The following is a 15,215-nucleotide window of genomic DNA, read 5'->3' as shown; positions in this document are numbered from 1 at the left end:
AAGAAAAATAACCGCATAGGATAAGCAAATCTATAGGTGGGCATCCACATCGTAAAATCTACTACGGTGATTTGGACAAACTGGCGGTCTATATTGTACCAGAAATTGGAAATGTCTGTGACATCAGGATGTGCACTTGTTCTATTGGTAGGAAGCAAGACTTCAGTCGCATTTTCAATATTGAGAACTCCAGAAGTGAAGAAACCCAAGGAGGGAGGGTAGACCCAAAGCATAAATAGAATCGAAATATTCAGTTGCGCAGCCATGCATTTTCCGTACAGCTAGTGGGACTGCATGAAAACCCAGCCTCACAACTGTGATACATTTGAACCTTACGTATAATATGCTCCCTGGTCAAGAGCAAGGGGTGTTTGCTCCGGCCATAGTTTCTGTATGGCGGATCTTGCTGCCGTGATTTGATCCATGTTCGTGGCAAATTGGACTTGATGTAAAAGATCGATTTGACCAAGGGTCCAGAATCTGCACCCCACTCCATTTGCATCGAATACATACTTGTGACGCCATTTCCGATGAGCAAATTGTAGATTCGCGAGACAGAAAGCCCGGGAATGATATCGATGATGAACTCCGCTTGGGCATCATCGGGCACCTTACACGTTAACTCTGAAACGATGAGGTGGGCCTTAGAACCCCCTTGGAGAATAGAGCTTGGGGCGCTGTAGCTTGGCTGACAATCAAATTGGACAGATCTCTCGGGAGATACCAATAGGTAGAGACACCAATGGTTTGTCCCTGCATTTTGACTGTGCGGCACAGCAAGGATCTGTGTCACAGGCAAAGCCAAAATTTCCTCCTGGCGATTTTTCGGCACGAAATGAACTGGCTGGAAAGTTGCCATGCTGCTGTTTAAAAGTCAACGTTTGTGGGTGTGAATAGTCCAGTGATAAAGAAAAAGGCCGGTAACTACCTCAGCGATTGCGATGCAGAAACGGCCAATACACCAGCCTAGGCCACTTATTTTACCAACCTGTCGAATTCAAGTCAATGAAATTGGCTCTGTGGATAAATGGAATTTGTTGATATTTGTTTGAGTGTTAAGGACGATGATGCGGGGAAGCAGAGTGAATAAATATGAGCATGTGACCGGAAAACAAACCCATCAAACCTTCCAAGGTTGGAATATGCCACTCCACTGCTCAAGGATTTGATACTGATATGTTTACCATAAACGAGACCAGTCGCTTACTTCCAAGGTTAGGGTCCCTAGAAAGCTACCTAGGTAACCCCTCGTAGCCACAGGTGGAAGCTTACTAGCAACCTGAAATTGATAGAAAAACCTAGAATATCTCAAATGCCAACGGTAATAGTACCCACAGTCTAGAGCCTTCCCATCTTATTGTGCAACGGTAATTAGTTGATCGCGGGGCTCATGTCTTATAGGGGTTCACTTCCCCTCACTGCGGAGATCGAAAATAAACCCAGATTCAGATTGGTCTTCCTCTGTAGCTTGCCTTGCCGCTTTTTGTAGATCCGGAAACCAGTAAGAGTTACATGTGTAGTGCATAAAATTGGAGTTTGGTCAGTGTCGTTGTGAATTCGTGTTGAAATATATATCTCGTACATTGTACATATATTATGTCCCAATGCTTGATACAAAGGGAAAAGAAGCAGCAACGATTTTGTATCATGCCCGCGGAGCGTTTTTGCCTCCTTCCACTTTTCCCCCTCCTCTTAAGAGAAGCACTTCATCCTTGACGTAGTAATGAATAATGCTCATGGTCGCTGATTTGGCCGGATATTGGCCGGATAGCGCAGCTTTGGACGAATTGATTCCGATAGGAAGGGGAAGTATAAAAGCCGAAGATAAGCGCAAGTGCGCGGCCCGCCGCGACCCGAGTGCACTATCCGCCACCCGATGTAGACGGCCGTGAAGCATGGTTGCGAATATTTAGAGATAAGGGATCAATAGAAGACAACTTGCTATATATTGATGTTGATACTCACAATTTTCTGCTTCGATCCAACCTCCCAAGACCGCAAGATTTATTGATTTATCTACGTACACCATGTCGGGTTGGAAGAGTCTTAATGTCGGCGTTATTGGCGGGGGCATCGGGGGCATGTCCGTTGCAGTTGCCTTGCGTCGTGCAGGACACACCGTGACCATCTACGAAAAGTCGGACTTTGCAGGTGAGGTCGGCGCTTCGGTTTCCTGTGCTGCCAACGGAACCCGCTGGCTACACGAGTGGAACGTTGATATCGCCAAGGGTGACCCTGTGGTCCTGAAGAAGCTTATCAACCGTGACTGGTACACGGGTGAACCCGTCAGTGTGTACGACCTCGACGATTACGAGGAGCGCTGGGGATATGTCTACAACATGTTCCATCGCCAGTACATGCATGCCATGCTGAAGGATTCGGCGCTGGGCGAGGGTGAAGGAGCGCCAGCAACTCTCAAAGTCAACCACCGGGTATGTTCATCACCGGGAGCCGCTTGAAATCGAGCGTGTGCTAACGTTGTCTGGGATCTAGTGTCGCGATATCGATCTGAAGACGAGTACGGTCGTCTTTGAGAACGGCGAGGTTGTAAGCCACGATCTGATCGTCGGTGCAGATGGAATCGGATCGGCTGTTCGAGGGATTATTGGAATCACACCTGAAAAGCGACCCTCCGACCAGAGCTGCTTGCACACCAACGTCAAAACCGAGGATGCGGTCAGGCTCGGCTTGGTGAACTACTCCGAGGATAGCGCACTGGAGTACTGGGGTGGACAGGAAGGCAAATGGGATAAGATTGTTCTGTCACCCTGTAACGGCGGACAGCTTCTGTCGTACTACTGCTTCTTCTCGCGTGAGCAAGGAGACTATTCGACACAGGCGTGGGGGGGCCGAAGACCGCCCTGTTGAGGAACTCCTCGCGCCATACCCGCAACTGGACCGACAAGTGTTTAACCATCTGAAAATTGGGACGGAGATCAAACCATGGCGTCTCTGGGTCCATGACCCATACCCGTATATCCAACGCGGTAACACCTGTCTGTTGGGGGATGCTGCACACCCGATGATGCCTCATCAAAGCCAAGGGGCCTGCATGGCCATCGAAGACGCGGCAGCACTTGGACTATTATTTGGTAAACGTTATTTCTCGGGGGATATCGCTCAGGCCCTCGCTGTTTACCAGGAGGTACGTCTGCCTCGTGTCACAAGGGTGCAGGCAGCAGCAGCAAAGGCGGCTTACAATATCAACGAGCGGATTGGTGAGTGAATTTTGCATTCAATGGTAATGCGTGCATTGTTTTCTGACCAGCATATAGGTTTCTCCGTCAACAAAGATGTTCCCACATATAAAGTCGAAGACACGAAGAAGGTCCTTACCATCGAGGAAATGAATGCGTGAGTTCGATAGACTTTAGCTTCTGGACAATGACAGTACTGACAACGACTAGCTATGACATGCACAAAGACATTGAAGAGAAACTCGCCGCAAAGCGCGGGGCAACCTATACCGATAAGTTCCTGTGCGGCCTCCCCATCGGACTCGAGCTGCCAAACGGGATCACGATCGGCGCAGTCGGCGCATAATGTAAAGTCATTTTTGGGACAAGGAACCAGTCATTGGTCATGTTTTATCATTTAGCTTGGCTTGTATTGATCGAGAAGTTTGTACAATTGCACTAGCCTACATAGTCATGAAATTATGAATACACAGTACATACCAAAGTCACCAGATGTGCATATCCCACTCAATACACCCTTCTAGAACAACAACGAATACTATACATGGTAGATTCCTGCTGAGCTTAGCCCGGAGTCGATTGTTGCAGTCACCGAGCTTCTCGGGAATAGATGTACCGAGCGGGATGCAATCACCCGCGATAGCTGTGTGGTAAGACGGGGGTGCAATTTTACCGGGAAAATGACGAAGCAATGTATTTCCTATAGTGACCCACTGTAGATATCTAGCTTGAAATTAGTAGATGTCTACATGCGTACTGTTCTGTTCTAGACCGTCGCATGTATAGAAACACTGGAATACCCGTTAACCTCCCACTACCTACAAGTGCAGGTAGTTCATGTATACCAAGTGCTACAATTTATCCGAATGGCTGTTGATAGGAACCAAAGTCCTTCAATTTGGATTATATACAAAACGAAAAGTTTCAATCGTGCATCATCATTTCATTGGATTGAATCACCCAACTGATTTTTCTTCTCTTAATTAATTTAGAATAGAGCATCTCCCAGGCGGTAGTGCACAGTCTTAACCTGGGTGTAGTTCTCAAGGGCATAGGAACCAAGCTCACGGCCAATGCCGGACTCCTTGAAGCCACCGAAGGGGGCCTGGTAAGAAATCATGTTGTAGTTGTTGATCCAAACGGTACTGAGATAGAGTTAGCCTGGTTACAGCAGGAATTGAATGTGAAAAGAAACATACCCAGCCTTGAGAGCGTTAGAAACGCGGATGGCGGTGTTGATGTTCTTGGTGTGAACGGCGGCAGCGAGACCTGGATACAGTTAGAATGGTTATTCACGGTTTCACGATGAATGTAAACAAAAACATACCGTAGCTGGTGCTGTTGCCAATGCGGATGGCATCAGCCTCATCCTTGAACTTGGTCACGGCAATGACGGGGCCGAAGATCTCCTCCTGGGCGATCTTCATGTCGGGAGTGACGTCGGTGAAAACGGTAGGCTGGATGAAGTAGCCCTCGGTACCGTGACGCTCACCACCTAGGGCGACAGTAGCACCCTCGGTCTTACCGTGGTTGATGTACTCCATGATGCGGTCGAACTGGAGCTGCGAAACCTGGGGGCCCTGGAAGGTGTCGCCCTCGAAGGGGTTGCCGAGCTTGTTCTGGGCGGCACGCTCCTTGAAGCGAGCGACGAACTTGTCGTGAATGCTCTCCTGGACCAGCAGGCGAGAACCGGCGCAGCAGCACTGGCCGTGGTTGAAGAAGATACCAAAGTTAGCCCATGAGATGGCGTTGTCAATATCGGCATCCTCGAAGACGATGTTGGGGGACTTGCCACCCAGCTCGAGAGTGACCTTCTTCAGGTTTGACTTAGCGGCGGCCTGCAGGATCATACGGCCGACAAGGGTGGAACCAGTGAAGGCGACCTTATCAATGTCCATGTGGCTAGAGATGGCGGCACCAGCAACACGACCGAAGCCGGAGATGACGTTAATGACACCGGGTGGGAAGCCAGCCTCAACAATAAGCTTAGAGGCGTACAGACCCGACAGAGGGGTCTGCTCAGCGGTCTTAATGATCACAGTGTTACCGGCAGCGATAGCTGGACCAATCTTCCAGGCCCACATGAGAATGGGGAAGTTCCAGGGGATGATCTGACCACAGACACCAACGGGCTCGTGGCGGGTGTAGGAGAGGGTCTCGGAGTTGGTGTCAATAGTCTGGCCAGTGATCTTATCGGCCCAGCCACCGTAGTAGCGGAGACAGCCAGCGGCATTGGCAATATCGACCTTGGCCATAGTGACGGCCTTACCATTGTCGAGGGCCTCAATAGAAGCCAGGGTCTCCATATCACGCTCGAAGAGGTCGGCCAGCTTGGTAAGCATACGGCCACGGTCCGAGGGGGTCACCTTTTTCCAGGGACCCTCGAAGGCCTCGCGGGCGGCCTTGACAGCAATGTCGACATCCTTCTCGGAAGCCTCGTAGACGGAGGTGATGGGCTTTTCGGTGGTGGGGTTCAGGGTCTCGAAGGTCTTGCCATCAACACCCTTGACGAACTCGTTGTTGATGAACCTAGAAGCAGGAACCAATTAGCGATGGGATCGGGATATGAGAGAGGGGTAAAGCATACAAGCCGAGGGGCTGTTCATAAGTGACATTGGGAGTCTGAATGGTAGTGGAGAGCGACATGGTTGCACAGGAGTATCACGAGTAGATGCAGGAAAGAGAAAGCGGAGGGGATCTCCAAAGGTTTTATATATAACTTACCTATACTTGACAAAAATTGGTCTTTGCATTTCGTTGACTTTCTTGATGCGGGGTCAACGCCACGTGAGCCACTTTTTGTCATAGGTAATGGTATGTATCAGCATGTATCTTTGCATTACTTTGTTATTATACAGGGAGCTTCAATGTTCATGTACTACATTCAATGTTGTACTTCAGTCCTGTATATTAACCTAGCAAATATGTCATATCGTGTTAAATTATCTGAATATGGGATATCAATGTTTGCCCGTTTCTTCCCTTTCTCCTATTTCTTTTTCCTGATTATTCATACAACGTCTTTTACAATACGAGCTCCATCTGAAAGGGGCTTGGCATAGAGCATGGACGTGTACTTAAAACGTGTGGTAAGACCCTCTCGGGTTAAGGCCGAGGTAAGATGACCTTTGTTGATCCCGGCAGAAGTTCCGAGCTGGTATAAGTGCCCCCTTACATATGTATAGTTTATGAGTCTATCCCAAACGCCTACGGAGAACATGTTTTACTTTTTTATACAAAAGTCCCAACGCCTTTTATTTCGGGCCAAAGGGCAAAAAGGGGGCAAGAGTGGGGAATGTGATCATCATGATGTCTCCGTACGCGGGCTAACATCTTCCCGGTAAGCTGTGGTTTATTGTACTGGCCGAGCTTCGAAGCTTCAATTTCTTTTTCCACCCCCTCCTTTTTCGGCCGAGGATAAGCGGACTTTATTTTTGAAGCTGAATGAGGAGTTATGGATCACATGACTTCCCGATCAGGAAATATTCAATGTTCAATTGTGATTCTCTCAAGAGAAAAATGGGGCTGTGCTTTTTTACGCAAGCTGCAGATAACGTCAGCCTTGGAATTTTTGAAATTCCACGCTTTAGCTCATGCATCACCAATTACTTTCAGCACCCATGCATCACTTTTGTCGGCGCGTTGGTCGAGTCCTCCTTGAAACAGTAGGCGAAAAGGCCAAAAAAAAAAAGGAAAAAAAAAAAAAAAAGAAACGGTGTCCCCTATCCTCCTCCCCTACCTACCCCACCGGTTTCATACGGCCCGGGAAGTATCCACCATTGGAACCCATCGAGACTTCCAAGGTTACTCCGTACATCGCTCGGCTTGACCATGTTGCACGGAGGGAATGTCGGTCAGGTGTCATCAGCCACCCGAGGGCTTCAGAAGCTTAAGTGGGATTGGTACTCCCACCCAGATGTTGAAGATCGTGCTGTCACGAATATTAGCGATTTGGACCAATCGCCTTGGATCTATCACACGCTCCAGAGACTTTGACAGACCAACTATTTCAGCAGGATCAGGTGTCTCAGAAGCGGACCGCTACCCGCCGGGAGCTCTAATTTAGCGGGGTCGTTCAAAACATTTAGCGGCCTCCATATGCTGAAAAGACTGGAAGTTCCGATTCCATTTCTGCTGGTGAGAGGGTGGGAATCACCCTGATCGCGCCATCATCACTCTACCTCAGTTGAACTATGGTCTTAATGCAGATTAACTGTCCTGCAAAGATGTCGCACACAAATTCCACGCAAGAATTTCCTTTTGTATGTATGGCCAGTCATACAACTCGATGCGCTCGATGCGTAAACCACCAGCGGTGCCTAGTAAACAGTGGTTAACTAGTTGACTGAAATTACCACACTTCTATTCACTTATATTAATGGGACTCGCGTGCATAAGCGACATGATCTACCTCTACCTACGTATACCTTCCTTCTACAAAGAACATCTCGTATGGACCATAGTAATACGATGGGTGCTATGAGGCCTCCCCCCCCCCCCAAAAATAAAAAAGAGAAAGCCAGTAGGGATGAGAAGTCCCTCACAAGCAGCGAGTGTTCAAGAGGGTGTCAGGATATAGGTAGTGGAAGGAACATGGCCCATGGAGGCCTGTACTTGTGGACATGCACCAGTATTTGAAATAATATTTACACTGATTCCTTCGGACTGGTGAAGAGAAGATTGAAAGGTCCTCCATTTTTCCTGCCCTCCTCAGGACGGTGGTGGCTGGCCATTGGCAACCTGGGTGGAGACGTTATAATCGCCAAAGCAAGCCTGCTGGTACATCGCCTGCTTGCTCAGTTCAGGAACATAATCCAGGAACTCTTTCATGCCACAGAAGCCATTGACCGAGCCCTTGCAAGGGGACAACCCTTCCACCGGCACGGGAGCATTGTTCAGCATAAAGCGGATGTAGTCCGTGGTATCAGAGCTGGACGACAGATCCGGGTTCTTATACATCTGATCCTGGAGCTTGTCCAATTTGGAATCGGCAGGGCAAGTCCAGACCTCGGTAAACAAACGCGCACCGAACGGAGCAACCTTATGCATTATAAAGTTGCGCGGAACAGCATGCTGGACGTTGTTAGGCATACCGTGCGGTCCGTACTTGAAGTAGTCTAAGCCTAGGGCAGCCAATACAGCGACGATCACGGTTTCGTGGGACATGTCCATATACATAGGCTGCTGCAACGGAAATTGCTTGATATTGTTGTCGTAGGTATAGTTGATGCTGCTGTGACTTTTCATAATGAGACGTGACTGTAGGCGCGCGGCCACCTCTTCCACGTATCCAATACCCTGTGCTCGGCCGCTAGGTGAGCCGAACATGTTGTTGCCGTAAAACATCATGTCAATGGCGTACTCAAAATCTTCCCATTCCTGTTCCGTGAACAGTGAGCAGAAGGAGGACTGGCCTAGAGTGGCGTATTCATATGGGCACATGCTAAACATTGCGTAGACATCCATCGTGGTAAGGTTGAAGTCATGCGGCAAAAAAGCAGAGAAGCGCTTGAGCGCGGTCTTTGTCAATGTGGGGTAGAATCCGGCCACGTCGGGGTCTCTGTCTTGGTGTTAAGTTGAGGCAACATTTTCTGTTTGGGAAACTTCTAGACGTACCCATTGCTGCTACCATTGGTGCAAGTAGAGGTCGAAGACAGTGTGGTGTTGAAGCCGTCATCTTCTGACATTACAGTAAGATCGTATAACGCGTAAGAGCTGTTAGCTCCGACGTTATTGAAGAAGCCGCCTTATCGATGGTCAATGCGAATTTTTCCGGATAGATAAAAGGTAGTACTTACTCAACCACCAGCGGGCACTCTCGAGGATGCGAGGATAATCTGTCGTGCGGAATGTCGGCTTAGGGCGCGCCGTGCCATTCGGCCACACATTCATCGAGGGGTCGTAGGTGGCATCGCCATGACCAGCGCGATACAGTAGTCGACCGTACTGACTCCAGAACAGAGCACCGGCAGTGGCTTCAGCGGCTGCGCCAGATGGCAACAGCAAGTTGTTCCCAAGCACGTACTCCCAATCGTTCAGGAAGGACAGCGGACCGGAGCCAACCTTCTTGTCGGGGTTCTGCTTGGAGTAGTTGGTGACTTTGTCGGCAAAGCTCTGCATGGCACCCCCGTCGGTAGGCCACGATGATGGATAACGCTGTGCGTGACGATGAAGTACATGCACCTGCGACAGTTCGCACTCGGCGGGGAATCCTTTGTCAATGCCGAACCCAGTCGAGTCAGAATATGGACTTAGGTTTCCCCACCTGGACTTCATGTCAAATCCAGACGGATATGACAAGCCAGTTGGGCCTGCAGCTCTTGAGCTCGAGCATGGGCTCATACTCGGTATAGTCATGGCAGCGCTGCCGCCACCAAGGGCCAAAAAAGCAATTGCAAGAGAATTCATGACCTCTGAAAGGAAGGATTCTTAGATAAACGCAGCTCTGGCACAAACCCAATGGAATCTACATCGAGAATCGCGAGCACTTATAGCAGGTCATCTTGAGCAGCTTGCTCAAGCAGGGATCGGCTAGGACTATTCTTTTTCGGGAGTCCTGTAGCCTCAAGTTTCTCTTCTCCGCATTTACTGATGTTCAGTCGAAGATCGTTGCAAGCAGATGGGCACAGGGCCGGTGACCTCCAAGACTTTCCACAATGGGGATCGCGGCTTTTCCTGTGATGAAGTCATGTCGGGTCTGCGGGGGCGTACTAGTGTAGAGTACCTAGGTAAGTCTAGCAAAGCTTGGCTACCGGGACGGCGACCACTCCACATAACGCGTGGGAAGCTGGGGAAGCCCTGCAAGGCACTCAATTGGTGGGGGCGGGAAATTTCTTTCTTTCCTTGTCGTTTCCTTCCCTTTCTTTTCTTTCTTTTCTTTTTCTTTTTCTTTTCTTTTTTTTTTTTTTTAACTGTTAGGGCTTCATGACACATGTAGGTCAGAGCATCGGAAGTTGGAGGAAACTGTTTGTAAGATCGACAGGGCGAATGAATGATTGTCGCTCGTTTGGGAAAACACAGGCTAGTGATTCCTAATACGGAATGTGTACTCGAGAAGGAATATGAATAATACGAATGGAATAATTATTATTTAGAATATTTGCAAAATTCATAAATATATATGATACCCTTTGCTGTTCCTATTGGGAAAACACAGGCTAGAGATTCCTAATGAAGTAGGATTCTGCTTGGCCAGAAACCATTACTTCATGTTGGTTTGGAGATCCAATATCGAAGCTCCAAAGCGGAAATGGGAGGCTGATTTTGAGGCTATTCAGGAAATAATCGAGAGCTTATTGAATGATATCCGCGGATGTTTTGGGGTTCATTGCCGCGGATAGTGAAGCCCCGAATAGCATAGCCTAAGCCATTTAACCAAGTCTTTTATTTGCCTCGTTTGGTCAAGTGTATTCGGAGCGGTCAATCCGCCGTAGAGACGTCGTGGAGAAAGCTGAGTTCAGTGTACCATTTGACCAAGATCCGGCCGATTTGGAATGCTTACTCCGTACATTCCCATTGCCGGCCCCGCTGCTCAGATACAAGCTGCACCGAGATAATAATAAAGCTTATTACTAGTACGGAGTATATATATATTTTATAGCCCTTTTAACCCGTCTGCTCATAACCAATCATACTCGTTCATTAAGCATGATCTCCCTTCTCTTTTCTCTGGCCATCTGAGGGCGTCAAGGATTTCATGATGTAAGGCCATATGGAGCGTGCTATGTAGCATGTTCCAAGGTTAAGTCGAGTTCATTGGTCAGCTGCGGCTCTTGAGCCTTGGTGACGCTCCAGAGACTCTCAAATTGACTCATCAAAGCTGATCACTGCTATAAAGAAGCTATCTACCTAGGTAGGTCGCAGCAACACTCGGAACCTGCCCAATCACAGCCTTCAACAGCAACGGACAATAAACACGCCAAGATTGCCAAGATGACCAAGACAAACACCCAAAATCCACCGATCTGCGTCGACGCAGATGAAGGTTGCTGTGGGTACCTCAACACCTTTTCTATGACCATCCACTTGCGGAACAGAATGTGAGCTCCAGTAACTTTTTTTTTCTCTGGCATCATTTTAATCCATTCCCACTTGCTCTCTACCTAGGTAGGGCGTAAAATGTCGATATGTAGTACAGCAATACGCACTAAGCCAAAAACGGGAATTCATCAACATTTGCAAATGATCTCCATACGGACTGAACGACTCCGTACCCGCATCAAGAATGTGTACTCCGGGAGTCCGGAGTACGAACAGGGTTAGCACAGAGCATGCATCTATAAATCCCCAGCCTAGGAATAATATTTTCCGATATCCACACAGAATATTGCTGATGTAACATGAAATATACTTAGGTAGACCTCGGAAAATACAGACTGCAAGGGATATCATTCTCTTTATGCATGTTCCTGTAGATTAAAATTATGTTTCGACGCCCAAGAGACGAGAAAATGGTAGATCGGTCTCGGAAATATGGTAGCACTACACAGTAGCCAAGGAACCATGGTCTAGGCTGATTATCGTGGTCTTGAACCTCACAATGTCATTTAGCGGTCACTAGTTTAGAAATAAATTGGTCGGGCCTACAGAAGTGCTCTATAGTCATCTGCAGGAATGAGGATGTTCATTGGAGTATGTCTGTGGGGCCATGCAAGACCCCATGCAGGACGAAATCAGACCTGTAAAGGGGCTTCGGGCTGTGCCGTCCCTCAGCTCCACTATGTCCTGAACTATGTGTATGTGTAGGGTCTTCCTATAAATACGATGGAAGAATTCATCTTCGACCAGTGACTCCGTTAGCCAGCCATCATGCATCTGCTCTCGATACTCGGGATTGTCACTCTTTCCCTGTCGGGGTTCTCGACGGCACTGGCAATTGAGGGAGAACCAAATGTCAATGGCACTCTGGTACAACAGCATCTCAGAGACCGCGAGAAGCTGATCGCGTTGGAAAAGACACATCGGCAGGGTGTGTCTCATACAATCTTTTGTCTCTCAAGTCCAAGCAAACAGAACTGACCAGTCGCGCAGATCACATCTTCCGGCAGAGTCTCTCTCCAACTGCCAAACGGGCTGATGAGATTGTTCAAGCAATTCGACAGCATGAGATTGACAATTACTGGCGAGTGGCCGCCACGGACGGTCAGGAGGAACGGTTCGCAGGAGAGGTGTTCCCCTTGCCCGACCGTATATCTCCAACACAACCCTTTGGAAAGTGGTCAAGCGAATGCCCAAGGGTGCACTTCTGCATGCGCATCTATCTGCTATGCTGCCGTACGATAAGATTGTGAAAATCATCGTCCAGACTGAAGGAATGGTAATTTCCGCGTCACAGCCTCTTGACACCAAAGAGGCCAAGCAGAATGCCACGTTCACTTTCGCTCATAATAACGGCACTCTTTCGACCACTCATTCCAGGATTGACGCTTCTGATTATATTCCTAACACGGAGGTTCCGGTCAAAACTGCCGTGGCCAACTTCGAAGGTGGCGAAGCGGCTTTCATTGAATTTATCAAAAGCAAGATAACTATTCCACCGGGTGAGTCAATCCGCCACGAGTTAGGTGTAGACGAGATCTGGAGACGGTTCCAGGCCTGTTTTGGTCCGACCGGAAGCATGATCCAGTACGAACCCGTTGTCAGAAAGTTCTACCAGACACTGTTCCAAGATCTGGCCAGCGATGGTATTAGCTGGGTGGAGATCCGAAGTGGTGGATCGCATGGGAAGCTAGTCCACAATGGAGACGAAGACATTGACCCTGATCTCGACGCCTGGTGGCATGTCTTGGTTGAGGAGATTGACAGGTTCAAGACCACCGAGCTAGGCAAAAGCAAGAACTTCTTGGGTGCAAGAGTTATTTGGTCGGATACGCGCATCAAGAACCGCGCTTCGATCACCAAGAGTACGGCAAACCAGACCCATTACCATAAAGGCTAGCTTGCTCACCGTGCGTAATATAGGTATGAAAATCGCTCTCCAAAGGAAGCAAAACTTCCCACAACTCTTTAGTGGCTACGACCTTGTTGCCCAAGAAGATCTCGGTCGTCCTCTTTCTGATCTGGCGCCGGAACTGGTATGGTTCCGTCAACAGAGCGAGGCCTTGAATCTCACCATTCCGTATTTCTTCCATGCCGGAGAAACGCTGGGAGATGGGAACTCTACCGATCTTAATCTGTTTGATGCAATCCTGTTCAACACGCGACGAATCGGTCACGGCTTCTCCTTGTATAAACACCCAAACTTAATCCGTCAGGTGATTGAGCAAAATGTTATGGTGGAAGTATGTCCGATTTCGAACGAAGTCCTTCGTCTGAACGAAGATATTCTTCACCATCCATTGCCGGCGATGATTGCCCACGGCATTCCGACTGCAATCAGCAACGATGATCCAGCCATCCTAGGGCAGGACGTGGCAGGTTTGAGTTATGACTTCTATGAAGCCATCCAAGCCTTTGACAATATTGGTCTAGCGGGATTGGTGAGTTATGTTTCTTTTGATGATTCGCGCTGCTTGCTTACACTAGAAAACAGGGTGCGCTAGCACAGAACAGTCTGCGGTGGGCAAACTTCGAAGACCAGTCTGGCGAAGATTGGATCCAAGATATTGACCGTGGTGAGCACGGAACTGGTACTAAGGCCAGGCACATTCAAAGTTGGAACAGGGAATGGGAGAAATTTTGCAAGTGGATTGTTGATGAATACGGCTCAAAATACCCAGCAATATAGGTTGACTGAAGCCTATGCATTGCAGGATTCCAGATACATGTGGTGAGCCCATCTTTGACTTCGATCAAATGCGCAACTATATAGTCCAATCAAAATGTATGGAACTCACTTGTATTACCCTTATTACAGGTAGAATTATATGTGATCGTGGCGTCGTTCTGTCGAAGGCGTCCGCTCAGTAGTAGGTCACCGCTCCCATCGTAGTTTAAGCTCAGGAAGTGAAGAGGGATATGCGTGACGGCAGTCTGGCATGCATGTATAATCGATCAAGCCCTCAATTTGCTTAATAACAATCATCTATCCATGGATACCTAGGTAGTCTAGAACTTCCCGGGGTCCTTGCTGGTCTTATGGAGTATGTAATCAAACGCACCCTACAGGCCTTTCTTCGATAGAAGAGTGTTAAAGCCCCTATAGAGCCACTCCATCACCACGACATCAATATTGCTCTCGGCGAACATGTCGGCTAGATCCGTGAAATCCAGTTGCCCACCTCGTTCCGCAACAGCCCATATTTCCTGCACCATTTTACGCAGAATTGCACTTCGGCACCGAGGATCATCTACCGCAATAGCTAAATTTTCTGTAATGAGAGACATTCGGCAGAGGTTGGCTTCAGATCCTCTTCTTCTCTCCATTCGATGCCTTGCCATTATATCATCATAGATACCGCGGTAGCAGGCGAGAGATTCGGGCGAATCTTCCCATACACCTTCTGGTTCCACCCATGTTCCATAGACTCCTTATATCCGTACATAGCTGGGTTCCAGTCGCGCATGAGCCACCCGGGATATCTTTCGTTGCCAAGAGTACGAGGCACAGCAGCGATCCCATCCCAATCGATAACACCTCGGAGCTCGCCCTCTTCGGATACGATGAAGTTCTGGATGTCAAAGTCTGGATGTGTAAGGACAAAGGGATCCATACTACTAGGCTCAAAGATCCAGCTTACCCAGGTATTCAGGAAGGGAACCTAGTCGCGGTTAGTGAGTAAAAGACTGATTATCCCTAAGCAAGATAGATATTAGGAATTATCCGGTATATATATACTTTAGGGTATTAGATATTACCTACACTAGGGACCGTAGTATACGACTAGAGGAATACGTGGCTGACTCCCGCGTCGACTTTATGAAGTATATATAGGAGTATACGGCGACTCTAGCAGTGACTCTAGGGAGTCAGGCTAGGAGTAGGAAACGAAGAATATATAAGGACACTTAATCATATACTTAGTTTAGTTCTTCGTCCAACCCAATACATACAGTGCTTCCTGTATTGATCTCCATCTG

General features: G+C 48.3%; 5 protein-coding genes across 5 annotated transcripts; 2 read left to right on the top strand and 3 right to left on the bottom strand.

The window, feature by feature from the left end:
- Positions 1-2,027: 2,027 nt before the first annotated feature.
- On the top strand, positions 2,028-3,543 carry N7519_001514 (FAD-dependent oxidoreductase; the record flags this gene model as incomplete). The annotated part of the gene is made up of 5 exons (XM_057288292.1): positions 2,028-2,432; positions 2,494-2,789; positions 2,839-3,218; positions 3,276-3,354; positions 3,408-3,543. 5 exons carry the CDS (start codon positions 2,028-2,030, stop codon positions 3,541-3,543), a joined length of 1,296 nt encoding a protein of 431 aa, XP_057154375.1.
- A 642-nt stretch (positions 3,544-4,185) lies between these two features.
- On the bottom strand, positions 4,186-5,843 carry N7519_001513 (aldehyde dehydrogenase family protein; the record flags this gene model as incomplete). Its single annotated transcript, XM_057288291.1, has 4 exons — positions 4,186-4,342; positions 4,397-4,466; positions 4,525-5,726; positions 5,785-5,843. The coding sequence occupies 4 exons, from the start codon at positions 5,841-5,843 to the stop codon at positions 4,186-4,188; spliced, it is 1,488 nt and encodes a 495-aa protein (XP_057154374.1).
- Positions 5,844-7,907: 2,064 nt separating this feature from the next.
- N7519_001512 (histidine phosphatase family protein) lies at positions 7,908-9,605 on the bottom strand (the record flags this gene model as incomplete). The annotated part of the gene is made up of 3 exons (XM_057288290.1): positions 7,908-8,757; positions 8,814-8,943; positions 8,996-9,605. The coding sequence occupies 3 exons, from the start codon at positions 9,603-9,605 to the stop codon at positions 7,908-7,910; spliced, it is 1,590 nt and encodes a 529-aa protein (XP_057154373.1).
- A 2,400-nt stretch (positions 9,606-12,005) lies between these two features.
- On the top strand, positions 12,006-13,923 carry N7519_001511 (adenosine deaminase family protein; the record flags this gene model as incomplete). Its single annotated transcript, XM_057288289.1, has 5 exons — positions 12,006-12,165; positions 12,228-12,338; positions 12,413-13,099; positions 13,158-13,675; positions 13,729-13,923. The coding sequence occupies 5 exons, from the start codon at positions 12,006-12,008 to the stop codon at positions 13,921-13,923; spliced, it is 1,671 nt and encodes a 556-aa protein (XP_057154372.1).
- A 652-nt stretch (positions 13,924-14,575) lies between these two features.
- Positions 14,576-14,848, bottom strand: N7519_001510 (uncharacterized protein; the record flags this gene model as incomplete). The annotated part of the gene is made up of 1 exon (XM_057288288.1): positions 14,576-14,848. The coding sequence occupies one exon, from the start codon at positions 14,846-14,848 to the stop codon at positions 14,576-14,578; it is 273 nt and encodes a 90-aa protein (XP_057154371.1).
- Between the last annotated feature and the right edge of the window lie 367 nt (positions 14,849-15,215).

The sequence above is a fragment of the Penicillium mononematosum genome (genome assembly GCF_028829835.1).
Source record: "Penicillium mononematosum strain IBT 11891 chromosome Unknown utg000001l:1.0-4488741.0:1.0-4491989.0, whole genome shotgun sequence".
Classification (NCBI taxonomy): domain Eukaryota; kingdom Fungi; phylum Ascomycota; class Eurotiomycetes; order Eurotiales; family Aspergillaceae; genus Penicillium; species Penicillium mononematosum.
The sequence above is the reverse complement of the archived record's forward strand: the minus strand, read 5'-3'. Positions and strand labels throughout refer to the sequence as shown.